The sequence below is a fragment of the Pseudophryne corroboree genome, chromosome 1, assembly GCF_028390025.1.
Source record: "Pseudophryne corroboree isolate aPseCor3 chromosome 1, aPseCor3.hap2, whole genome shotgun sequence".
Taxonomy (NCBI): Eukaryota; Metazoa; Chordata; class Amphibia; order Anura; family Myobatrachidae; genus Pseudophryne; species Pseudophryne corroboree.
The window spans coordinates 456,029,026-456,056,939 of record NC_086444.1 but is presented as its reverse complement, the minus strand read 5'-3'; the positions used below and the strand labels follow the sequence as shown (position 1 = coordinate 456,056,939).

The 27,914-nt window shown below is 47.8% G+C and overlaps 1 protein-coding gene across 2 annotated transcripts in view; it reads left to right on the top strand.

Moving 5' to 3' along the window:
- The window catches only part of RABGGTA (Rab geranylgeranyltransferase subunit alpha), a 283,795-nt gene that overhangs the window by 155,048 nt on the left and 100,833 nt on the right, over window positions 1-27,914 (top strand). For both annotated transcript variants that reach the window (XM_063913666.1, XM_063913665.1), the window contains exons 12-13: window positions 13-101; window positions 3,074-3,162. In XM_063913666.1, coding sequence (XP_063769736.1) covers window positions 13-101; window positions 3,074-3,162 — 178 coding nt within the window. The remainder of the gene's footprint in view (window positions 1-12; window positions 102-3,073; window positions 3,163-27,914) is intronic.

Sequence of the window (27,914 nt, the reverse complement as noted above, 5' to 3'; positions counted from 1 at the left end):
TTTGTTTTTTAGTTTGGAGCTATCAGAGGGAAAGAGCAGCGTATTACAGCGAGAGCTACAATCTTGCAAGGAACTGCAGGAGCTGGAGCCTGAGAATAAGTGTAAGTCTGTGCGCTGACATACAGTACTTGTTAGGTGATTAATCCCAGATTCTATATTCTCTCAGTATTTCCCTACTCCTGTCCTGGAACAATGTTGGAATAAGGAGTGACCCTTCCACCTAGATTAATGCACTTGTGCCTAATTAAGGACTTGGTTGTTGGTACTTGAGTTGAGGACAGAAACCCTAGCTTAAATGTTAGCAAGCATAATGTAAACATGAAAACGATGGCACATGCACACATGGCAAATTTCCCAATATCTGCTCCATGCCATCCCACACAAAGTAGAAACTGGACAGTATTAAAAATGATTGGTAGGAAGCTTTCTATCGACTGTATATCCCTGTTGTGAACAAGAGTGATTTTGTGAGTACAATGAATGTTTCATTCTAACATGAACCGTGTTGTCACCAGGCAGTTGCCCATCTATAAATTCCAACCATTGCTTTCACTGCCTAGGAATTCATTGTGTTGGCTGTAAAAGCAGATGAAAAAGATGCAAAGATGACTACTTATCTCACTTGGATATATGGTATTATATTACCGCCATCCAATTGCACCTGTCAATGTATATAGCCCAGGAATTTATGGTCTAATAAATTCTAACATGCAAACTTAGGTTTTCAGGAGACTGAGCCACAAAATTGCCATTGTCTTTGCCTGTGTGAATGAAAGGTTTTGTGCTACGTGCTTTGTTGCATGAGCATCCTTTTACCTTAATTCAGTATAACTATTTCATATAGTTCTCCAAGGAGTATGTGTACCCTCCTCCCAAAAGTCAAACACTTACTGATAAGCCAATGTTCGGGTTATTGAGCCAGGTGACATTTAACATGTTTCCTGACATTTAATGCCTGTATTATAACCTTTGCTGGTGAGGCTGTTTTAGTTCTTTTGGGTCTGGTCATTTGCCACCATCACTATCTGCAATTATTTATGCAGTAATCACAAAATAACTTTAATTTTCTTATTAATCTTCAGCAGACAGAGTGGGGGGGAGCGGGTCCCCCCCTGGTATCCCCCCAGCACACTAAAAATTACCTGTAACCATACCTGAACCTATATGGTAATAGAATTTCAAAGAATTAGTCACACGTGTTTGCAAAGACATGTTTAGCTGCTGAGCCGTGCCAAGGCTTCTCCGATATCAGCAGTCCTAACACTACATAATAGCAGTGCCCACATAGGGCCATGTAATTTGTCTACAGTAGGCCTCATGATAAAAGCTCATACTAAAACACATCCAGACAGAGAGCTAACTTACCCGGGAGCCACCCCCAGGATCTCCCATTAGCACTACAAGGAATAGCATGCCTTCCAAATACTGCTCCTATTCAATGCCTTTCTCACACATGCAGACAAACAGTGGCAGTTGCTCTATCATTCCTGGAGATAATTATATCAGGTGCTAGAAAGGGGGAGGGGTCACAGACAAACAGCAGACAGAGAGGGGGTGGGGGTGCTCCCCCCCCCCCCCCCCCCATAGTATCCCCCCAGCACACTAAAAAATTACCTGTAACCATACCTATATGGTCTTATTAATTTTCGCAAGGCAAAAACAATCTACCAAAAATGTCCAAAAAGGGAGGGGTGTTTTTTTTTATTTTTATTATTGAAATTGCAATAAGAACTACTTTGTGCCCTTGCTTTGGTATTAATCCACCTTTCCAAAATAGCAAAAATCTGGATTCTAGGCTCAGGTTTTCATAATAAAATGTTGCACTAGAAAATGCTAATGCATTTTTTTCATGTGATTGAATTTATAAAATGTGCAGGAATAATCTGCCAACAAGGCAAAACATTTTGAAAATTTCACAACCTACCACGTCAAATAAGAGAATAGCTGTGTTTACTGAGTCCAGGATGTGGAAAACATGGAGTTTTAGCTTATACTGGTATCGTCTGCTGATCACCAGTAGATAACTTTTATTATAGTATATTGTTTGAAAGAAGGGACACCCATATTTTAAACAAGGGTGTCCAAGAGTATTGCATTAAGGGTATGATGTATCAAACTTTGGAGAGAGACAAAGTGCCAATCAATTAGCTCCTAACAAATGTTCAAATTTGTCAAATGACAGAAGCTAATAGACCAATACTTTATCTTTTTCCAAGTTTTGATGCATCTCCCTCTAAAGGGACGTATTCACGGGCCGATTTGGGGAGAGATGTGTGCTGAGCGTGCGGGGGGAGATGGGGGGGGGGGGGCGCTCATTTCACCCAGTGGGTGAAGTAAGCAACTTGCTAGATTGGTCCAATCTAGCACCAGCGATAACGATGTGCGGGGCTGCGCATCGCTATCGCTTTGAGGGGTACACACTGAGTGATCTCTGCTTAAAATCTAAGCAATCTAGTCAGATTGCTTAGATTTTAAGCAGCGATCGCTCTGTGAGTCCCCCCCTTAAGTGCCCTACCTAACTACCAGATCTTCTAGTCTTTCTGCAGTGCAAGTTAATATTGTCTGGTGATCAAAGGGCGGTGGTGATCTTAGGGCTGAAACATCAACCAGCCACCATAAGCGCCTTGAGTCCTGTGTGAGATAATTAAAATTATTACATTATCTAAGAAAAGATTTTGGTTTTGTTGAAGCATGGCATATGGGAAACGTGATGCGTTACTTAAGTTTCTCTAATTAAAGGGTTAAATATAATACACACATACAGTTTGTATTTCTGCCTCTATTGCAAAACAAACAGATTTTATTGTGCTTTCCCATTTTGGTAGTACAGTCTAATAACCTGCAGATGTCACCATCAATAAAGAAGTATAGTCCGTTGTCTCTAATATAATTATGGCTACAGTGGAAATCCTGTGAAGGTACCAACAATATTGACTGCAAGTCACCTCAGGCAGTAGATAGACACAACAGTATTTGTGCGTATTTTTCACAAGGAAACCAATGCTGTACCATACATTGAGGCCTGTGTCTGCTGAGTACATATCTCTGATCACCATACATGTCTCTGTTCTAGGGTGCCTACTGACTATAATTCTCCTAATGCGAGCTCTGGACCCACTGCTTTATGAGAAAGAATCTCTCTGCTATTTTGACATGCTGAAGGTATGACATGAAGAGCAGGGATATTTCCCATTTGTCTACACCCAAATTAGTTTCTCTATCGTCCTAAGTGGATGCTGGGGTTCCTGAAAGGACCATGGGGAATAGCGGCTCCGCAGGAGACAGGGCACAAAAGTAAAGCTTTTACAGGTCAGGTGGTGTGTACTGGCTCCTCCCCCCATGACCCTCCTCCAGACTCCAGTTAGATTTTTGTGCCCGGCCGAGAAGGGTGCAATTCTAGGTGGCTCTCATAAAGAGCTGCTTAGAGAGTTTAGCTTAGGTTTTTTATTTTACAGTGATTCCTGCTGGCAACAGGATCACTGCAACGAGGGACAGAGGGGAGAAGAAGTGAACTCACCTGCGTGCAGGATGGATTGGCTTCTTGGCTACTGGACATGAAGCTCCAGAGGGACGATCACAGGTACAGCCTGGATGGTCACCGGAGCCACGCCGCCGGCCCCCTCACAGATGCTGAAGCAAGAAGAGGTCCAGAATCGGCGGCTGAAGACTCCTGCAGTCTTCTTAAGGTAGCGCACAGCACTGCAGCTGTGCGCCATTTTCCTCTCAGCACACTTCACACGGCAGTCACTGAGGGTGCAGGGCGCTGGGGGGGGGGCGCCCTGGGAGGCAAATGAAAACCTTTAAAAAGACTAAAAATACCTCACATATAGCCCCAGAGGCTATATGGAGATATTTACCCCTGCCTAAATGTACTAAATAGCGGGAGACGAGCCCGCCGAAAAAGGGGCGGGGCCTATCTCCTCAGCACACGGCGCCATTTTCTGTCACAGCTCCGCTGGTCAGGAAGGCTCCCAGGTCTCTCCCCTGCACTGCACTACAGAAACAGGGTATAACAGAGAGGGGGGGCAAAATAAATGGCAATATATTAATATAAAAGCAGCTATAAGGGAGCACTTAATCATAAGGCTATCCCTGTCATATATAGCGCTTTTTGGTGTGTGCTGGCAGACTCTCCCTCTGTCTCCCCAAAGGGCTAGTGGGTCCTGTCTTCGTATAGAGCATTCCCTGTGTGTCTGCTGTGTGTCGGTACGTGTGTGTCGACATGTATGAGGACGTTATTGGTGTGGAGGCGGAGCAATTGCCAAATATGAGGATGTCACCTCCTAGGGGGTCGACACCAGAATGGATGCCTTTATTTGTGGAATTACGGGATAGCGTCAACTCGCTTAAGCAGTCGTTTGCCGACATGAGGCGGCCGGACACTCAATTAGTGCCTGTCCAGGCGCCTCAAACACCGTCAGGGGCTGTAAAACGCCCCTTGCCTCAGTCGGTCGACACAGACCCAGACACAGGCACTGATTCCGGTGGTGAAGGTGACGAATCAACCGTATTTTCCAGTAGGGCCACACGTTATATGATTTTGGCAATAAAGGAGATGTTACATTTAGCTGATACTACAGGTACCACTAAACAGGGTATTATGTGGGGTGTGAAAAAACTACCAGTAGTTTTTACCGAATCAGAAGAATTAAATGACGTGTGTGATGAAGCGTGGGGTGCCCCGATAAAAAACTGCTAATTTCAAAGAAGTTATTGGCTTTATACCCTTTCCCGCCAGAGGTTAGGGAGCGCTGGGAAACACCTCCTAGGGTGGACAAAGCGCTAACACGCTTATCAAAACAAGTGGCGTTACCCTCTCCTGAGACGGCCGCACTTAAAGATCCATCAGATAGGAGGATGGAAAATATCCAAAAAGGTATATACACACATGCAGGTGTTATACTACGACCAGCTATTGCGACTGCCTGGATGTGCAGTGCTGGGGTAGTTTGGTCAGAGTCCCTGATCGAAAATATTGATACCCTGGACAGGGACAATATTTTACTGTCGTTAGAACAAATAAAGGATGCATTTCTTTATATGCGTGATGCACAGAGAGATATCTGCACACTGGCATCACGGGTAAGTGCTATGTCCATTTCGGCCAGAAGAGCTTTATGGACACGACAGTGGACAGGCGATGCGTAGAGGAGTTATTTGGGGTCGGTCTATCGGATTTGGTGGCCACGGCTACGGCCGGGAAATCCACCTTTCTACCTCAAGTCACTCCCCAACAGAAAAAGGCACCGACCTTTCAACCGCAGCCCTTTCGTTCCTTTAAAAATAAGAGAGCAAAGGGCTATTCATATCTGCCACGAGGCAGAGGACGAGGGAAGAGACAGCAACAGGCAGCTCCTTCCCAGGAACCGAAGCCCTCCCCGGCTTCTACAAAAGCCTCAGCATGACGCTGGGGCTTCGCAAGCGGACTCGGGGGCGGTAGGCGGTCGTCTCAAGAATTACAGCGCGCAGTGGGCTCACTCGCAGGTAAATCCCTGGATCCTGCAGATAATATCTCAGGGGTACAGGTTGAAATTAGAGACAGAGCCACCTCGCCGTTTCCTGAAGTCTGCTTTACCAACGTCCCCCTCAGAAAGGGAGACGGTTTTGGAAGCCATTCACAAGCTGTATTCTCAGCAGGTGATAGTCAAGGTACCTCTTCTACAACAAGGGAAGGGGTATTATTCCACTCTTTTTGTGGTACCGAAGCCGGATGGCTCGGTAAGGCCTATTCTAAATCTGAAGTCCTTGAACCTGTACATAAAGAAGTTCAAGTTCAAGATGGAGTCACTCAGAGCAGTGATAGCGAACCTGGAAGAAGGGGACTTTATGGTATCCTTGGACATCAAGGATGCGTATCTCCACGTTCCAATTACCCCTCACACCAGGGGTACCTCAGGTTCGTTGTACAAAACTGTCACTATCAGTTTCAGACGCTGCCGTTTGGTTTGTCCACGGCACCTCGGGTCTTTACAAAGGTAATGGCCGAGATAATATTTCTTCTTCGAAGAAAAGGCGTATTAATTATCCCATACTTGGACGATCTCCTAATAAGGGCAAGGTCCAGAGAACAGCTAGAGATGGGTTTAGCACTATCTCAAGAGGTGCTAAAGCTGCACGGATGGATTCTGAATATTCCAAAATCCCAATTAATGCCGACAACTCGTCTGCTGTTCCTGGGGATGATTCTGGACACAGTTCAGAAAAAGGTTTTTCTTCCCGAAGAAAAAGCCAAGGAGTTATCTGACCTGGTCAGGAACCTCCTAAAACCAGGAAAGGTGTCTGTACATCAATGCACAAGAGTCCTGGGAAAAAATGGTAGCTTCTTACGAAGCAATCCCTTTCGGCAGATTCCATGCAAAGGGATCTGTTGGACAAATGGTCAGGGTCGCATCTTCAGATGCACCTGCGGATAACCCTGTCGCCGAGGACAAGGGTATCCCTTCTGTGGTGGTTGCAGGAGGCTCATCTATTGGAGGGCCGCAGATTCGGCATGCAGGATTGGATCCTGGTGACCACGGATGTCAGCCTGAGAGGCTGGGGAGCAGTCACACAGGGAAGAAATTTCCAGGGAGTGTGGTCGAGCCTGAAAAAGTCTCTTCACATAAGCATTCTGGAACTAAGAGCAATCTACAATGCTCTAAGCCAGGCGGAACCTCTGCTTCAAGGAAGACCGGTGTTGATCCAGTCGGACAACATCACGGCAGTCGCCCATGTAAACAGACAGGGCGGCACAAGAAGCAGGAGGGCAATGGCAGAAGCTGCCAGGATCCTTCGCTGGGCGGAGAATCACGTGATAGCACTGTCAGCAGTATTCATCCCGGGCGTGGACAACTGGGAAGCAGACTTCCTCAGCAGACACGACCTTCACCCGGGAGAGTGGGGACTTCATCCAGAAGTTTTCCACATGCTATTAAACCGTTGGGTAAAACCAATGGTGGACATGATGGCGTCTCGCCTCAACAAAACACTGGACAGGTATTGCGCCAGGTCAAGAGATCCGCAGGCAATAGCTGTGGACGCGCTGGTAACACCTTGGGTGTACCAGTCGGTATATGTGTTTCCTCCTCTGCCTCTCATACCAAAGGTATTGAGGATTATACGGCAAAGAGGAGTAAGACTAGTGGCTCCGGATTGGCCAAGAAGGACTTGGTACCCGGAACTTCAAGAGATGGTCACGAACGATCCGTGGCCTCTACTTCTGAGAAGGGACCTGCTTCAGCAGGGTCCTTGTCTTTTTCAAGACTTACCGCGGCTGCGTTTGACGGCATGGCGTTTGAATGCCAGATCCTAAAAGGAAAAGGCATTCCAGAAGAAGTCATTCCTACCTTGATAAAGGCAAGAAAGGAAGTCACCGCGAAGCATTATCGCCGTATTTGGCGAAAATATGTTGCGTGGTGCGAGCAGCGGAGTGCTCCGATGGAGGAATTTCAACTGGGTCGTTTTCCTACATTTCCTGCAATCAGGATTGTCTATGGGTCTCAAATTGGGATCTATTAAGGTTCAAATTTCGGCCCTATCAATATTCTTCCAAAAAGAATTGGCCTCAGTCCCTGAGGTCCAGATTTTTATCAAAGGAGTACTGCATATACAGCCTCCTGTGGTGCCTAAGGTGGCACCGTGGGATCTAAATGTAGTTTTAGATTTCCTCAAATCCAATTGGTTTGAACACTAAAGAATGTGGATTTGAAATATCTCACATGGAAAGTGACTATGTTACTGGCCCTGGCTTCGGCCGGGAGAGTATCTGAACTGGCGGCTTTGTTTTATAAAAGCCCTTATTTAATTTTCCATTCGACATAGGGCAGAGCTGCGGACGCGTCCGCATTTTCTCCCTAAGGTGGTATCAGCGTTTCACCTGAACCAGCCTATTGTAGTGCCTGCGGCTACAGACGACTTGAAGGACTCCAAGTTGTTGGACGTTGTCAGAGCCTTAAAAAATATACATTTAAAGGACGGCTGGAGTCAGAAAATCTGACTCGCTGTTTATACTGTATGCACCCAACAAGTTGGGTGCACCTGCTTCTAAGCAGTCGATTGCTCGTTGGATTTGTAACAAAATTCAACTTGTACATTCTGTGGCAGGCCTGCCACAGCCTAAATCTGTTAAGGCCCATTCCGCAAGGAAGGTGGGCTCATCTTGGGCGGCTGCCCGAGGGGTCTCGGCATTACAACTCTGCCGAGCAGCTACGTGGTCAGGGGAGAACACGTTTGTAAATTTTTACAAATTTGATACCCTGGCAAAGGAGGACCTGGAGTTCTCTCATTCGGTGCTGCAGAGTCATCCGCACTCTCCCGCCCGTTTGGGAGCTTTGGTATAATCCCCATGGTCCTTTCAGGAACCCCAGCATCCACTTAGGACGATAGAGAAAATAAGAATTTACTTACCGATAATTCTATTTCTCGGAGTCCGTAGTGGATGCTGGGCGCCCATCCCAAGTGCGGATTATCTGCAATACTTGTACATAGTTATTGTTAACTAATTCGGGTTATTGTTTAGGAAGCCATCTTTCAGAGGCTCCTCTGTTATCATACTGTTAACTGGGTTTAGATCACAAGTTGTACGGTGTGATTGGTGTGGCTGGTATGAGTCTTACCCGGGATTCAAAATCCTCCCTTATTGTGTACGCTCGTCCGGGCACAGTACCTAACTGGAGTCTGGAGGAGGGTCATGGGGGGGGAGCCAGTACACACCACCTGACCTGTAAAAGCTTTACTTTTGTGCCCTGTCTCCTGCGGAGCCGCTATTCCCCATGGTCCTTTCAGGAACCCCAGCATCCACTACGGACTCCGAGAAATAGAATTATCGGTAAGTAAATTCTTATTTTTTATTTGAAAAAAATAATGGAAAAGAAAAAATACTGTGAACACTTTGTATTTAAATCCATAAAGGCATCACAAAATCTAAATTCTCGTATCTACTGCCATATAGGTACATTGTTCTGTCTTCCCATGACATTCCGCCACAGACAGCTGCTACTCCTCCCATGCCTTTAGGACACAGTTTTGATGGAATAGCATGCAGATCACAAAGTTGAGGTGGGGAGATGTAGCAAACTATCCAAGAGGGATAAGTGAAGGAGTTGCCCATAACAACAGATTTGCATCTACCTATATCTGTACTAGATAAATCCTATATAGAAGGTATAGGCAGCTTCTCCACTTGTCCTCTTTAGAAGTTTTGATACATCTTCCACATCACTTGTCCCGTGTATAAACATCCAATCCACAGGAATTGCTCTGCTGCTGCGTCTTTGTATGTAGGGGTGGTGCGAAAATATGCAAAAGTCTCAGGAGGTGTCTTGAGTTATAAGACGCCCACTGCAGGCTTCTGTGATCTGCTGTTGCATCCAAGGACACAGCAGTGGATCAACTGCATGACCATTGGACATCTGAGTATCCTTTAGGCTACTCAGGATGTCTAATGTAATACCACTGCAGAGGTCAGTAAATTTGCATTGGAAGACACAGACCCTGCCTCGGAATGAGGATGACGCTCCTGGTATCAAATACTCCCCACCCACCAAACGGCTGCTGCCTGTCAATCAGACTGCGGTGTCCAGGGCACTGCAGCGATGTCACAGAATGAGATCTGCGCATGCAAGGGTATGAAACTATCGGAGATGTGCGGTAACATTGAGTTAACCTACATCTCTGAATCAGGCCCTATATACCATCTTCTTAACTTGGAAACATGAGAGGAGTAAGACAGCATGGTGACCATATTTACTTAAGTATAAACACTGCAGTTATTTCATGTATATTATCTAGCTCACCAATGCACAGCCATGTATGTGTACTAATATCAAATAGTGGATTTATATCAAAATATATTTCTCTGACGTCCTAGTGGACCATGGGGAATAGCGGCTCCGCAGGAGACTGGGCACAAAAGTAAAAGCTTTAGGACTACCTGGTGTGCACTGGCTCCTCCCCCTATGACCCTCCTCCAAGCCTCAGTTAGATTTTTGTGCCCGGCCGAGAAGGGTGCACACTAGGGGCTCTCCTGAGCTTCTTAGTGAAAGTTTAGTTTTAGGTTTTTTATTTTCAGTGAGACCTGCTGGCAACAGGCTCACTGCATCGAGGGACTAAGGGGAGAAGAAGCGAACTCACCTGCGTGCAGAGTGGATTGGGCTTCTTAGGCTACTGGACACCATTAGCTCCAGAGGGACCGAACACAGGCCCAGCCTCGGAGCTCGGTCCCGGAGCCGCGCCGCCGGCCCCCTTACAGAGCCAGAAGCAAGAAAAGGTCCGGAAAAATCGGCGGCAGAAGACATCAGTCTTCAACAAGGTAGCGCACAGCACTGCAGCTGTGCGCCATTGTTACTCAGGCACACTTCACACTCCGGTCACTGAGGGTGCAGGGCGCTAGGGGGGGGCGCCCTGAGCAGCAATGTAAAACACCTTGGCTGGCATAAATACACCACATATAACCCCCAGGGCTATATGGGTGTATTTTAACCCCTGCCAGAACTCACCAAAAAAGCGGGAGAAAAGGCCGCCGAGAAGGGGGCGGAGCCTATCTCCTCAGCACACGGGCGCCATTTTCCATCACAGCTCCGCTGGAAGGACGTCTCCCTGACTCTCCCCTGCAGTCCTGCACTACAGAAAAGGGTAAAAAAGAGAGGGGGGCACTAATTTGGCGCAGTTTTATACTAACAGCAGCTATAAAGGGAAAAGCACATTTTATAGTGGTATTCCTGTATATATATAGCGCTCTGGTGTGTGCTGGCATACTCTCCCTCTGTCTCCCCAAAGGGCTAGTGGGGTCCTGTCCTCTATCAGAGCATTCCCTGTGTGTGTGCGGTGTGTCGGTACGATTGTGTCGACATGTTTGAGGAGGAAAATGAGATGGAGGCGGAGCAATTGCCTATTATACAGTTGTCACCCCCTAGGGAGTCGACACCTGAGTGGATGAGCTTGTGGAAGGAATTGCGTGACAGTGTCAGCTCCTTACGACAGACAGTTGACGACATGAGACAGCCGGCTACTCAGCTTGTGCCTGTCCAGGGGTCTCAAACGCCATCAGGGGCTTTAAAACGCCCGTTACCTCAAATGGCAGACACAGACACGGATACTGACTCCAGTGTCGATGATGAGGAGACAAACGTGACTTCCACTAGGGCCACACGTTACATGATTGAAGCAATGAAAAATGTATTGCATATATCTGATAATACAAGTACCACTAAGAAGGGTATTATGTTTGGTGAGAAAAAACTGCCTGTAGTTTTTCCTGTATCCGAGGAATTAAATGAAGTGTGTGATGAGGCGTGGGTTTCCCCCGATAAAAAACTGATAATTCCTAAAAGGTTATTGGCATCGTACCCTTTCCCGCCAGAGGATAGGGCACGTTGGGAAACACCCCTTAGGGTAGATAAAGCGCTCACACGCTTGTCTAAACAGGTAGCACTACCCTCTCCTGATACGGCCGCCCTAAAGGAACCTGCCGATAGAAAGCTGGAGAATATCCTAAAATGTATATACTCTCACACGGGTGTTACACTGCGACCAGCAATCGCCTCAGCCTGGATGTGCAGTGCGGGCCTGGCGTGGTCGGATTCCCTGACTGAAAATATTGATACCCTAGATAGGGACAGTATATTATTGACTATAGAGCATTTGAAGGATGCATTTCTATATATGCGTGATGCACAGAGGGATATTTGCCGACTTGCATCAAGAGTTAGCGCGCTGTCCATTTCTGCAAGAGGAGGTTTATGGACGCGGCAGTGGTCAGGTGATGCGGATTCTAAAAGGCACATGGAAGTATTGCCTTATAAGGGGGAGGAGTTATTTGGGGTAGGTCTATCAGACCTGGTAGCCACGGCAACTGCTGGAAAATCCACATTTTTACCCCAGGTAGCTTCTCAACCTAAGAAGACGCCATATTATCAGGCGCAGTCCTTTCGGCCCCATAAGGGCAAGCGGGCAAAAGGCGCCTCATTTCTGCCCCGTGGCAGAGGGAGAGGAAAAAGGCTGCAACAAACAGCCAGTTCCCAGGAACAAAAGCCCTCTCCCGCCTCCGCAAAGTCCTCAGCATGACGCTGGGGCTTTACAAGCGGACTCAGGCACGGTGGGGGCCCGTCTCAAGAAGTTCAGTGCGCAGTGGGCCCACTCGCAAGTGGACCCCTGGATCCTTCAGGTGGTATCTCAGGGGTACAAATTGGAATTCGAGACGTCTCCCCCTCGCCGTTTTCTAAAGTCTGCTTTACCGACGTCTCCCTCAGACAGGGAGGCAGTATTGGAAGCCATTCACAAGCTGTATTCCCAGCAGGTGATAATCAAGGTACCCCTCCTACAACAGGGAAAGGGGTACTATTCCACACTATTTGTGGTACCGAAGCCGGACGGCTCGGTGAGACCAATTTTAAACCTAAAATCCTTGAACACTTACATACAAAGGTTCAAATTCAAGATGGAGTCACTCAGAGCAGTGATTGCAAACCTGGAAGAAGGGGACTATATGGTGTCTCTGGACATCAAAGATGCTTACCTACATGTCCCAATTTACCCTTCTCACCAAGGGTACCTCAGGTTTGTGGTACAGAACTGTCACTATCAGTTTCAGACGCTGCCGTTTGGATTGTCCACGGCACCCCGGGTCTTTACCAAGGTAATGGCCGAAATGATGATACTCCTTCGAAGGAAGGGAGTTTTAGTTATCCCTTACTTGGACGATCTCCTGATAAGGGCAAGATCCAGGGAACAGTTGGAAGTCGGAGTAGCACTATCTCAGATAGTGCTGCGCCAGCACGGTTGGATTCTCAATATTCCAAAATCGCAGCTGATCCCGACGACACGACTTCTATTCCTAGGGATGATCCTGGACACAGTCCAGAAAAAGGTGTTTCTCCCGGAGGAGAAAGCCAGGGAGTTATCCGAACTAGTCAGAAATCTCCTAAAACCAGGCCAAGTCTCAGTGCATCATTGCACAAGGGTCCTGGGAAAGATGGTGGCTTCTTACGAAGCAATCCCATTCGGCAGTTGCAAGGATTCTTCGCTGGGCGGAAAATCAGGTGATCGCACTGTCAGCAGTGTTCATTCCGGGAGTGGACAACTGGGAAGCAGACTTCCTCAGCAGACACGACCTCCACCCGGGGGAGTGGGGACTTCACCCAGAAGTCTTCCACATGATTGTGAACCGTTGGGAAAAACCAAAGGTGGACATGATGGCGTCCCGCCTCAACAAAAAACTAGACAGATATTGCGCCAGGTCAAGGGACCCTCAGGCAATAGCTGTGGACGCTCTGGTAACACCGTGGGTGTACCAGTCAGTGTATGTGTTCCCTCCTCTGCCTCTCATACCCAAGGTACTGAGAATCATAAGAAGGAGAGGAGTAAGGACTAGACTCGTGGCTCCGGATTGGCCAAGAAGGACTTGGTACCCGGAACTTCAAGAGATGCTCACAGAGGACCCGTGGCCTCTACCTCTAAGAAAGGACCTGCTCCAGCAGGGACCCTGTCTGTTCCAAGACTTACCGCGGCTGCGTTTGACGGCATGGCGGTTGAACGCCGGATCCTGAAGGAAAAAGGCATTCCGGATGAAGTCATCCCTACCCTGATCAAAGCCAGGAAGGATGTAACCGTACAACATTATCACCGTATTTGGCGTAAATATGTTGCGTGGTGCGAGGCCAGGAAGGCCCCTACAGAGGAATTTCAACTGGGTCGTTTCCTGCATTTCCTGCAAACAGGACTGTCTATGGGCCTAAAATTAGGGTCCATTAAGGTTCAAATTTCGGCCCTGTCGATTTTCTTCCAAAAAGAACTGGCTTCAGTTCCTGAAGTTCAGACGTTTGTCAAGGGGGAACTGCATATACAGCCTCCTTTTGTGCCTCCAGTGGCACCTTGGGATCTCAATGTAGTTTTGGGGTTCCTAAAATCACATTGGTTTGAACCACTCTCCACTGTGGACTTAAAATATCTCACATGGAAAGTGGTAATGCTGTTAGCCCTGGCTTCAGCCAGGCGTGTCTCAGAATTGGCGGCTTTATCCTATAAAAGCCCTTACCTAATTTTTCATACGGACAGGGCAGAATTGAGGACTCGTCCTCAGTTTCTCCCTAAGGTGGTTTCAGCGTTTCACTTGAACCAGCCTATTGTGGTACCTGCGGCTACTAGGGACTTGGAGGACTCCAAGTTGCTGGACGTAGTCAGGGCCCTGAAAATATATGTTTCCAGGACGGCTGGAGTCAGAAAATCTGACTCGCTGTTTATCCTGTATGCACCCAACAAGCTGGGTGCTCCTGCTTCTAAGCAGACTATTGCTCGTTGGATTTGTAGTACAATTCAGCTTGCACATTCTGTGGCAGGCCTGCCACAGCCAAAATCTGTAAAAGCCCATTCCACAAGGAAGGTGGGCTCATCTTGGGCGGCTGCCCGAGGGGTCTCTGCTTTACAACTTTGCCGAGCAGCTACTTGGTCAGGGGCAAACACGTTTGCTAAATTCTACAAATTTGATACCCTGGCTGAGGAGGACCTTGAGTTCTCTCATTCGGTGCTGCAGAGTCATCCGCACTCTCCCGCCCGTTTGGGAGCTTTGGTATAATCCCCATGGTCCTTACGGAGTTTCCAGCATCCACTAGGACGTCAGAGAAAATAAGAATTTACTTACCGATAATTCTATTTCTCGTAGTCCGTAGTGGATGCTGGGCGCCCATCCCAAGTGCGGATTGTCTGCAATACTTGTACATAGTTATTGTTACAAAAATCGGGTTATTATTGTTGTGAGCCATCTTTCAGAGGCTCCTCTGTTATCATGCTGTTAACTGGGTTCAGATCACAGGTTGTACGGTGTGATTGGTGTGGCTGGTATGAGTCTTACCCGGGATTCAAAATCCTTCCTTATTGTGTACGCTCGTCCGGGCACAGTATCCTAACTGAGGCTTGGAGGAGGGTCATAGGGGGAGGAGCCAGTGCACACCAGGTAGTCCTAAAGCTTTTACTTTTGTGCCCAGTCTCCTGCGGAGCCGCTATTCCCCATGGTCCTTACGGAGTTCCCAGCATCCACTACGGACTACGAGAAATAGAATTATCGGTAAGTAAATTCTTATTTATTTTGCATTTGCTGTTTTAAATTATCATAACTACATATGACAATAAGACACTACAAGTAAAAAAAATAGCATTTCTCATACGTCCTAGAGGATGCTGGGGACTCCGTGAGGACCATGGGGTATAGACAGGAGCCGCAGGAGACATGGGCACACTATAAGACTTTGAATGGGTGTGAACTGGCTCCTCCCTCTATGCCCCTCCTCCAGACCTCAGTTAGATTCTGTGCCCAGGAGTGACTGGACACACACAAGGGGAGCTCTACTGAGTTTCTCTGGAAAGACTTTATGTTAGGCTTTTTTATTTTCAGGGAGACCTGCTGGCTACAGGCTCCCTGCTTCCTGGGACTGAGGGGAGAGAAGTCAGACCTACTTCTTCTTAGTTCAAAGGCTCTGCTTCTTAGGCTACTGGACACCATTCGCTCCAGAGGGTTCGATCACTTGGTGCGTCTAGCTGCTTGTTCCCGAAGCCGCGCCGTCACCCCCCTCACAGAAGCCAGAAGCAAAAAGCCGGGTGAGTATTAGAAGAACAGAAGACTTCAATGACGACAGAAGACTTCAGTAACGGAGGTACAGCGCAGCGGTCGCGCTGCGCTCCATGCTCCCACACACCAACGGCACTCACAGGGTGCAGGGCGCTGGGGGGGAGTACCCTGGGCAGCAAGTTACTGAGGGTCTTTTCACTGGCAAGAGCTGCATATTCGGTGCCCGGGCACCGTGTATGATACCCCCGCCAGTATAAAGCAGCGGTTGCGCTGCGCGCCATTTCTCCCACACACCAACGGCTTTACAAGGGCGCAGGTGGGGGCGCCCTGGGCAGCAATATACTCTCCATTAAGCCTGGTTTAACACGTATACAGTGCATGGGCACTGTATACGGACCCCTGCCAGCATAAAAAGCTAAAATATTAGCGGGGCTGAAGCGCGCCGAGAAGGGGCGTTGCTTAGCCCTCACAACTTGATTCAGCGCCATTTTCTACATGTCCCCGCCAAAACAGTGTAAACGAAGGGGTGGGGGCACAGTGTTTAGTGCAATATAGTATGAAATATAGCACTATTTTAGATAATGGGCATGTAATCAATTGAGTTGTGCATATATGTCTGTGTTTTCCCTGTCAGATATACCCACTATAGCTTTTTAGTACACATGTGTCGACATGTGTGAGTGCTATGTCGCAAACAGCTATGGGATTCTCTCTGTCGGCATCGCCGACTCCTGTTGTTACTTGATTCAGTAGATGAAGTGTCAACGGGTTAGTAATTGTATGCTTTTCAAAGTAAACACTGTATGGGGAGACACAGTAATATGTGGGTGACCCTGTCGGCACCATCTGTCATTACTGGGTGAAAATTAACATGTTGTAACTAACCTGTATACAGGTTGAGTATCCCTTATCCAAAATGCTTGGGACCAGAAGTATTTTGGATATCGGATTTTTCCGTATTTCGGAATAACTGCATACCATAATGAGATATTGTGGGGATGGGACCTAAGTCTAAGCACAGAATACATTTATGTTTCATGTACACCTTATACACACAGCCTGAAGGTAATTTTAGCCCATATTTATAATAACTTTGTGCATTAAACAAAGTGTGTGTACCTTCACACAATTCATTTATGTTTCATATACACCTTATACACACAGCCTGAAGGTCATTTAATACAATATTTTTAATACCTTTGTGTATTAAACAAAGTTTGTGTACATTGAGCCATCAGAAAACAAAGGTTTCACTATCTCACTCTCAAAAAATTCCGTATTTCGGAATATTCCGTATTTCGGAATATTTGGATATGGGATACTCAACCTGTATATATTTTTATATGTATATGTATGGTACTGTTCCATGGGCCTGTAGCTCGAGCACAGACATGGTAGTATTTGTGGGGGAGTGTTATTAAAATTATATGTGTATACTTCCCTCGGACCCCTCGGGGTCGCAAGAATGTTATTTTGCCTGGTTACTACTCCCTGCTGTTGACGAATACTAGGTTTTCTGTCGACTATAAGGTTTCCTGTTAGATCCACAATTGGGGCATTCAGTACATGGTCATATACATTCAGAACACATTATTGTCACTAGGGACCCGACGGTTCCGGACAATCCGCTTATATGTATGATATATATATATATATATATATAGAGAGATAGATAGATATATATATATATATATATATATATATATAATATGTGTGTATATGTGTATTGCATTTATGTATATTCATATTATGATTTCTAATGAATGCTGAAGTAAAAGTATTCCTTCTCATGTGCTGGTCGCTCTGTTGATAAAGCTCTAGGTCGGCCGTGACGAGTTGGTCTCAGATCCTCACAAGGAGTCCGAATGTTTATTCTTTTTCCGCCGCGGAAAGAATACTGTGAAAGTCAACTCCTGGTCGACACGGGGCCCTGTCACAAAGGATCGTACACAGGAAGCTAAGTGATATTTTATTCTATACTTTGGAGTTATTTGCATTACATACACATGGGGGAGTGTTTGTATTCGGAAAGGCATCCAATAGAATTACCCTAAAGAGAGAGGGGATGTATCTTATGTTGATTCTTCTCTATAACATGGCAGCAGGCTGCCGTGCGACTGCAGAAGGAATGCTGAGGCTGACTCCGAGAGATACTGGAGTGTTTCCCTGGGACGATGTACCGCTGTTTGGGGAGGCCTCAGTTCAGTCAATCTCGGCGGATACCACTGGTAAGTCTAACTTCGTGAGTTAGATTCCCTCACAACGGTTGGTGACGCATTCTGTTGTGGGATGCAGTAATTTTAACCGGTTTGATACCGTTCTTTTTTCCCCTTTCGGTGTGGATTGTGGAAGGTGAAAAGGTAAGAGTTCTGCAGCCTTGTTAGGTTTGCAGAAGCGGATGTCGTTTTCTGTTTCTACCACATCCACCGCATATCTCTGGGTCTATCTGGCTGGAGCCCACTCTGGTGGGAACTCGTCTACTACTCTTCAGTCAGTCCGGGAATGGACTTGGACCTGTGAGTTAATTATAGAATCCAAAGGGGGATATACTGGCGTTTACAGATGGTTTCCCTCACTGATTTTTCAAATAGTTCTTGCCGTTTCCCCTCTGGAAGGGGAGGTAGTACGCGACGCCATACCATGGAATCTCTCAGGCCAGGGAGTTCCAGCACGTAAAGGTAGAAAGCGGTTAAATATGTTGTTCTCCGCATTCAGCTTACCTGGCTTGATATCCAGGATTGTCTTTGCATTTCACCGGAGTGATGGCTGTAGGATGGTATTCTTTCACTAGTGAGAGCCATTGTTATTCTGTATTGGGACACTCTCCTGATTAAGGCGAGGCCAAGACACAAGTGCAAATCGTTGTTTCTCTCTGACTGTTCTTCAACACAGGGAAAGGCTGTTGTTCCCAACGACGTTGACGTCGGAGGTGGGTATCAGAGTAGATACTGAACAGTTGAGGTTCTGCGTGTTCCTGTGGAAAGAGGTCTGAGGATCCGGAGTCAGATCAGATTTGCAGTGACGATCCATCAATGTGTTCCGTTGATGAAGAAGATGGTGCGGCCTAAGAGGCTTTTCGGTGAGCAGGTCAAATGCCAGAGTGGTTTTCATAGGGCCAGTTGGAAATGTGGTCCGGGTCTCACCTGCACAGACGCCAGAATATAATCCTAATGGCCTGGATATCGCTCATGTGGTATCTGCTCAGTTCTCACCTCCTAGAGGTACGAAGGTTCGGAATCCAGGAGGAGATCCTGGTGTCCATGCATGCAGATCTCAGAGACTGGGGAGCGGTCCTTGCAAGGGAAGTATTTCCAGAGGAAAAGGTCAAGCTGGGAAGCTTGTCTGCAATAAGCTTTCTTGAATTAAGAGCTATTTTCAGTGAACATATGCTTAGTGATCTGCCCGTGTTAATTCTGTCGCACGACTTGACAGCAGTGGTATAAATAAGCCGCTAGGGCGGAACAAGGAGCAAAGCGGCAATGGCAGATGCCGTAAAAGTTTTCCGCTGGATGGAAAGACTGGTAAACGCTATATTAGCAGTCTTCATTCCGGATGTGAACGACGGAGAAATAGATTCCTCTGCAGATGTGATCTCCATCCGGGAGAAATACAGTCGTCATCGAGAAGTTTCACTGAAGCGACAAGTCTTTGAGGAGTGCCTCAATTGGACATGTTGGCGTCTCGCCTCAACGAGAGATCTCAGGGATATTGTTCCAGGTCAGGGGACACTCAAGATATAGCAGTGGACATCCTCGGGACACCTTGGGTGTTTTTAGTCGGTCTATGTGTCCCCTCCGTTTTCACTCTTCTGAAGGTGACAAACGTGAGAAGAACAAAGGTTCAGGTGATCCTCATTGTTCCGGTCTAAACATGGAGGGCTTGGTATCCAGTTCTTCAAGATTTGCTCATAGAAGATCCCTGGCCTCTTCCTCTACATGAGGAACTGTTACAGTAAGATCCGGGCGTGTATCAAGACTTACCGCGGCTGCGTTTGACGGCGTGGCGGTTGAACGCCATATCTTAGCCAGAAAGGGTATTCCCAGTGAAGTCATTTCCACTTTTCTTCAGGCTAGAAAAGAAGTAACGGCAAAGCCTTACCACAGAGTTTGGAGAAAATATGTGCCTTGGTGTGAATCCAAGAAGGCTACTATGGAAGCTTCAGCTGAGTCGTTCTTCTCCATTCTTTGCAAGCAGGTGTGGGTGCAGGCCTAAAGTTAGGCTCCATTCAAGTGCGGTTTTGGCTTTATAAATTTCAAGAAAGAATTGGCGACCTTTCCGGAAATTCGGACCTTCGTGGAAGGAGTACTGCACATCCAACCTCCATTTGTGCCCCCATTGGCAACGTGGGACCTTGACGTGGTGTTGCGTTTTCTTGTGTCACAATGATTGGAACCTTTATGAAAGGTTGTGTTAAAAATAAGAATTTACTCACCGGTAATTCTATTTCTCGTACTCCGTAGTGGATGCTGGGAACTCCGTAAGGACCATGGGGAATAGACGGGCTCCGCAGGAGACTGGGCACTCTAAAAGAAAGATTAGGTACTATCTGGTGTGCACTGGCTCCTCCCTCTATGCCCCTCCTCCAGACCTCAGTTAAGGAAACTGTGCCCGGAAGAGCTGACACAACAAGGAAAGGCTTTGGAATCCAGGGTAAGACTCATACCAGCCACACCAATCACACTGTACAACTTGTGATAACCATACCCAGTTAACAGTATGAACAACAACTGAGCCTCAGTAACAGATGGCTCATAACAATAACCCTTTAGTTAAGCAATAACTATATACATGTATTGCAGAGAGTCCGCACTTGGGACGGGCGCCCAGCATCCACTACGGACTACGAGAAATAGAATTACCGGTGAATAAATTCTTATTTTCTCTGACGTCCTAGTGGATGCTGGGAACTCCGTAAGGACCATGGGGATTATACCAAAGCTCCCAAACGGGCGGGAGAGTGCGGATGACTCTGCAGCACCGAATGAGCAAAGGCAAGGTCCTCCTCAGCCAGGGTATCAAACTTGTAGAACTTAGCAAATGTGTTTGAACCCGACCAAGTAGCCGCTCGGCAAAGCTGTAAAGCCGAGACCCCTCGGGCAGCCGCCCAAGAAGAGCCCACCTTCCTTGTGGAATGGGCTTTTACTGATTTAGGATGCGGTAACCCTGCCGCAGAATGAGCTTGCTGAATCGTGTTACAGATCCAGCGCGCAATAGTTTGCTTTGAAGCCGGAGCACCCAGTTTGTTGGGTGCATGCAGGATAAACAGCGAGTCAGTTTTCCTGACTCCAGCCGTCCTGGCTACATAGATTTTCAAAGCCCTGACTACGTCCAGCAACTTGGAAGCCTCCAAGTCCCGAGTAGCCGCAGGCACCACAATAGGTTGGTTCAAATGAAACGCTGATACCACCTTTGGGAGAAATTGGGGACGAGTCCTCAATTCTGCCCTGTCCATATGGAAGATCAGATACGGGCTTTTACATGACAAAGCCGCCAATTCTGACACACGCCTAGCTGAAGCCAAGGCCAACAGCATGACCACCTTCCACGTGAGATACTTTAGCTCCACGGTCTTAAGTGGCTCAAACCAGTGTGATTTCAGGAAATCCAACACAACGTTAAGATCCCAAGGTGCCACTGGAGGCACAAAAGGGGGCTGAATATGCAGCACTCCCTTAACAAACGTCTGAACTTCAGGCAGTGAAGCCAGTTCTTTTTGAAAGAAAATAGATAGGGCCGAAATCTGGACCTTTATGGATCCTAATTTTAGGCCCATAGTCACTCCTGACTGTAGAAAGTGCAGGAATCGACCCAGCTGGAATTCCTCTGTAGGGGCCTTCCTGGCCTCACACCAAGCAACATATTTTCGCCATATACGGTGATAATGTTTTGCTGTCACGTCTTTCCTAGCCTTTATCAGCGTAGGAATGACTTCATCCGGAATGCCCTTTTCCGCTAGGATCCGGCGTTCAACCGCCATGCCGTCAAACGCAGCCGCGGTAAGTCTTGGAACAGACAGGGCCCCTGCTGTAACAGGTCCTGTCTGAGAGGCAGAGGCCATGGGTCCTCTGAGATCATTTCTTGTAGTTCTGGGTACCAAGTTCTTCTTGGCCAATCCGGAACGATGAGTATAGTTCTTACTCCTCTCTTTCTTACTATCCTCAGTACCTTGGGTATGAGAGGAAGAGGAGGGAACACATAAACCGACTGGTACACCCACGGTGTCACTAGTGCGTCCACAGCTATCGCCTGAGGGTCCCGTGACCTGGCGCAATATTTTTTTTAGCTTTTTGTTGAGGCGGGACGCCATCATGTCCACCTGTGGCACTTCCCAACGATTTACAATCTGTGTGAAGACTTCTTGATGAAGTCCCCACTCTCCCGGGTGGAGGTCGTGCCTGCTGAGGAAGTCTGCTTCCCAGTTGTACACTCCCAGAATGAACACTGCTGACAGTGCTAGCACGTGATTCTCCGCCCATCGAAGAATCCTTGTGGCTTCTGCCATTGCCATCCTGCTTCTTGTGCCGCCCTGGCGGTTTACATGGGCGACCGCCGTGATGTTGTCTGACTGAATCAGTACAGATTGGTTTTGAAGCAGGGGCTCTGCTTGACTCAGGGCGTTGTAGATGGCCCTTAGTTCCAATATATTTATGTGTAGAGAAGTCTCCAGACTTGACCACTGTCCTTGGAAGTTTCTTCCCTGAGTGACTGCCCCCCATCCTCGGAGGCTTGCATCCGTGGTCACCAGGATCCAGTCCTGTATGCCGAACCTGCGTCCCTCGAGAAGATGAGCACTCTGCAGCCACCACAGCAGAGACACCCTGGCCCTTGGGGACAGGGTAATCAACCGATGCATCTGAAGATGCTATCCGGACCATTTGTCCAACAGATCCCACTGAAAGATCCTTGCATGGAACCTGCCGAAGGGAATTGCTTCGTAAGAAGCCACCATCTTTCCCAGGACTCGCGTGCAGTGATGCACCGACACCTGTTTTGGTTTCAGGAGGTCCCTGACCAGAGATGACAATTCCTGGGCCTTCTCCTCCGGGAGAAACACCTTCTTCTGTTCTGGGTCCAGAATCATTCCCAGGAAAAGCAGACGCGTCGTAGGGATCAGCTGCGACTTTGGGATATTCAGAATCCAGCCGTGCTGTTGCAACACTTCCTGAGAGAGTGCTACGCTGACCAACAACTGCTCTTTGGACCTCGCCTTTATGAGGAGATCGTCCAAGTACGGGATAATTATAACTCCCTTTCTTCGAAGGAGTATCATCATTTCGGCCATTACCTTGGTAAATATTCTCGGAGCCGTGGAGAGACCAAACGGCAACGTCTGGAATTGGTAATGACAGTTCTGTACCACAAACCTGAGGTACTCCTGGTGAGGTGGGAAAATGGGGACATGCAAGTAAGCGTCCTTGATGTCCAGCGACACCATAAAATCCCCCTCTTCCAGGCTTGCAATAACCGCCCTGAGCGATTCCATTTTGAACTTGAACTTCTTTATATAAGTGTTCAAGGATTTTAAATTCAGGATGGGTCTCACCGAACCGTCCGGTTTCGGTACCACAAACATTCTGGAATAGTAACCCCTGCCCTGTTGAAGGAGGGGGACCTTGATTATCACCTGCTGGAGGTACAGCTTGTGAATTGCCGCTAGTACTACCTCCCTTTCCCTGGGAGCAGCTGGCAAGGCCTATTTGAGGTAACGGCGAGGGGGAGTCGCCTCGAACTCCAGCTTGTATCCCTGAGATACAATTTGTACAGCCCATAGATCCACTTGTGAGCGAACCCACTGGTTGCTGAAGTTTCGGAGACGCGCCCCCACCGCACCTGGCTCCGCCTGTGGAGCCCCAACGTCATGCGGTGGACTTAGTGGAAGCAGGGGAGGATTTTTGTTCCTGGACACTGGCTGCCTGGTGCAGCTTCTTTCCTCTACCCTTGCCTCTGGCCAGAAAGGATGCTCCTCTGACCCGCTTGCCTTTCTGAGGCCGAAAGGACTGCATTTGATAATACGGTGCTTTCCTAGGCTGTGAGGGAACCTGAGGTAAAAAAGTCGACTTCCCAGCAGTTGCTGTGGATACGAGGTCCGAGAGACCGTCCCCAAATAATTCCTCACCCTTATAAGGCAAAACCTCCATGTGTTTTTTAGAATCAGCATCACCTGTCCACTGCCGAGTCCATAATACTCTCCTGGCAGAAATGGACATTGCATTAATTCTAGATGTCAGCAGGCAAATGTCCCTCTGTGCATCCCGCATATATAAGACTACGTCTTTTATATGTTCGATGGTTAGCAAAATAGTATCCCTGTCGAGGGAATCAATGTTGTCTGACAGGGTATCAGTCCATGCTGCTGCAGCACTACACATCCAGGCTGAAGCAATAGCCGGTCTCAGTAGAGTACCAGAGTGTGTATACACAGACTTCAGGATAGCTTCCTGCTTTCTATCCGCAGGATCCTTTAGGGCGGCCGTATCCTGAGACGGCAGTGCCACCCTTTTAGATAAGCGTGTTAGCGCCTTGTCCACCCTAGGGGATGTTTCCCAACGTAACCTATCCGTTGGCGGGAAAGGGTACGCCATCAGTAACCTCTTAGAAATCACTAGTTTCTTATCAGGGGAGCTCCACGCTTCTTCACACAAATCATTTAATTCATCAGATGGGGGAAAAGTCACTGGCTGCTTTTTCTCCCCAAACATAATACCCCTTTTGGTGGTAACCGGGTTAATATCAGAAATGAGCAATACATCTTTCATTGCAGTAATCATGCATCGGATGGCTTTTGTAGACTGTACATTTGTCTCATCCTCATCTACACTGGAGTCAGACTCCATGTCGACATCTGTGTCTACCATCAGAGCTAGCGGGCGTTTATGAGCCCCTGACGGCTTCTGAGTCGCCTGGGCAGGCGCGGGCTGAGACCCCGGCTGTCCCTAGGCTGCTGCGTCATCGAACCTTTTATGTAAGGAGTTGACACTGTCGGTTAAGACCTTCCACATATCCATCCAATCAGGTGTCGGCCCCCGTCGGGGGCGACACCACATGTATCTGCCCCTGCTCCGCCTCCACGGAGCCCTCCTCATCAAACATGTCGACACAGCCGTACCGACACACCGCACACACACAGGGAATGCTCAGACTGAGGACAGGACCCCACAAAGTCCTTTGGGGAGACAGAGAAAGAGTATGCCAGCACACACCACAGTGCTATATAACACAGGGATTTACACTGCTAATAAGTGATTTTCCCAATAGCTGCTTTCTGTATCGATTTGCGCCTAAATTTATGTGCCCCCCCTCTCTTTTTAACCTGTCTTGTACCTGGATACTGCAGGGGAGAGCCTGGGGAGCGTGCTTCCAGCGGAGCTGTGAAGGGAAAATGGCGCTGGTGTGCTGAGGAAGAAGGCCCCGCCCCCTCAGTGGCGGGCTTCTGTCCCGCGTTTTCGTTAACTTAATGGCGGGGTTTTTTACACATATACAGTTAACTGACTGTATTATGTGTATATTTAGCCAAAAGGTAATATAATTGCTGCCCAGGGCGCCCCCCCCCCAGCGCCCTGCACCCTACAGTAACCGGAGTGTGTGGTGTGCTGTGGGAGCAATGGCGCACAGCTGCAGTGCTGTGCGCTACCTTAATGAAGACCGGAGTCTTCTGCCGCCGATTTCATCTCCTTCTTCTTTCTCCTGGCTCTGCAAGGGGGACGGCGGCGCGGCTCCGGGAACGGACGTTCGAGGTCAGGCCCTGTGTTCGAACCCTCTGGAGCTAATGGTGTCCAGTAGCCTAAGAAGCACAAGCTAGCTGCACGCAGGTAGGTTTGCTTCTCTCCCCTCAGTCCCACGTAGCAGTGAGTCTGTTGCCAGCAGATCTCACTGAAAATAAAAAAACCTAACAAATACTTTCTTTTCTAGCAAGCTCAGGAGAGCCCACTAGGAGCACCCAGCTCTGGCCGGGCACAGATTCTAACTGAGGTCTGGAGGAGGGGCATAGAGGGAGGAGCCAGTGCACACCAGATAGTACCTAATCTTTCTTTTAGAGTGCCCAGTCTCCTGCGGAGCCCGTCTATTCCCCATGGTCCTTACGGAGTTCCCAGCATCCACTAGGACGTCAGAGAAATTTCTCTCTTGGGAGAGTGGTCATGCTTTTGGCTTTGGCGTCCGCAAGGCGGGTGTCGGAAGTAGCGGCTGGGTCTCACAAGAGCCCCTGTTGGATCTTCCAGGTGGATAGAGCGGAATTGAGAACTCGGATAATAGTTCTGCCAAAAGTGGTTTAGGTGTTTCGCAGAAACCAGCTTATTTGATGCCTGTGGTTTCTTAAGCATTGCCTGATTCAAGGTCTCTCGATGTAGTCAGGGCTTTGAATATTTATGTCGTCAGATTGGGGAAACAGAGGTTCTGTTTGTCCGGTATGCTCCCAGCGTGATTGGGGCGCCTGCGTCTCTGCAGTCAGTTTCACGCTAGATCTGTGATCCGATTCGGTGTGCTCGTTCTACGGCTGGATTGCCGTTACCGAATTCGGTGGTGACCCATTCTACTAGGACGGTGGGCTCTTCTTGGGCGGATGCCCGAGGAGTCTCGGCGGTTCAACTTTGCCGAGCGGTTACTTCGTCGGGTTCAAACGCTTTTGCTAAGCTCTACAAGTTTGATACCCTGGCTGATGGGGACCTCATCACTTTCCCGCCCGGTCTGGATCTTTGGTATAAACCCCATGGTCCTTACGGAGTCCCCCGCATCCTCTAGGACGTATGAGAAAATAGGATTTTAATACCTACCGGTAAATCCTTTTCTCTTAGTCCGTAGAGAATGCTGGGCGCCCATCCCAGTGCGTACTGTGTCTGCAGTTATTGGTTATGGTTACACTCGTGGTGTTTCTTTTCTGTCAGGCTGTTGCTGACGTTGTGCATGCCATGGCAGGCGGTGTCTTATTATTGGTTGTGTTGACACACTGGTTGTGTTACATATTCTCTCAGCATGTGGCTGTGTATTTTTCATGCCGTTGGCTGGTATTCTATTGAATGCCACGTTCTGCGGTATGTTCGTGGTGTGAGCTGGTATGACACTCACCGTGTTTAAACAATAAATTCTTTGCTCGAAATGTCCATCTCCCTGGGCACTGTTTTCTAACTGAGGTCTGTAGGAGGGGCATAGAGGGAGGAGCCAGTTCACACCCATTCAAAGTCTTATAGTGTGTCCCATGTCTCCTGCGGATCCCGTCTATACCCCATGGTCCTTACGGAGTCCCCAGCATCCTCTACGGACTAAGAGAAAAGGATTTACCGGTAGGTATTAAAATCCTATTTTCTGCAGCGGGGTACACTGGGGTTCTCAGGGATAACATCGGGGTGTAGAGTTGGATCTTGATCCGAGGCACCAACAGGCTAAAAGCTTTGACTGTTCCCAGGATGCTTAGCACCGCCTTCTCTATGAGACTTATCTACAAGCTACAAGAATCATGGCTAGGAAGCACAATATGCACTTGGGTCAAAAACTGGTTAGATAATAAAGAGCAGCGCGTTGTGGTTAATGGATCTTTTTCAACTTGGACTGAAGTGCTAAGTGGTGTGCCGCAAGGCTCAGTATTAGGACCGCTATTGTTCAATATTTTCATTAACGACCTAACAGAAGGTCTAGAGAGCATGGTGTCAATTTTTGCAGATGATACCAAATTGTGTAAAGTTATAAATGCGGAGGGGGATGCTGAGTCGCTTCAGAATGACTTAGTTAAATTAGAAGCTTGGGCAGCGAAATGGAGAATGCGCTTCAATACAGACAAGTGTAAGGTAATGCACCGTGGTAACAAGAACAAAAATAACACCTACCTACTAAATGGGGTAAAATTAGGGGATTCTGTACTGGAAAAGGACTTAGGTGTCCTCATAGATAGCAAACTAAGCAGTAGTACCCAAAGTAGGACTGCAGCAATGAAGGCTAATAAGATATTAGCATGCATAAAACGGGGAATTGATGCTAGGGACGAGAGTATTATACTCCTGTTATATAAATCACTTGTGAGGCCACACCTTGAATACTGTGTACAATTCTGGGCACCTTACTACAAAAAGGATATCCTGGAGCTAGAAAAGGTTCAAAGGCGGGCAACCAAACTAATTAAGGGTATGGAGACGCTGGAATACGAGGAAAGGCTTGCAAGACTAGGCATGTTTACACTGGAAAAGAGGAGATTAAGAGGGGACATGATCAACATTTACAAATATATAAGGGGACAATATATAGAGCTTGCGCAGGACCTGTTTTTGGTTAGATCAACACAGAGAACTCGTGGACACTCGCTCAGGTTAGAGGAGAGGAGATTCCACACAATACGGCGTAAAGGCTTTTCTCTGACGTCCTAGTGGATGCTGGGGACTCCGTAAGGACC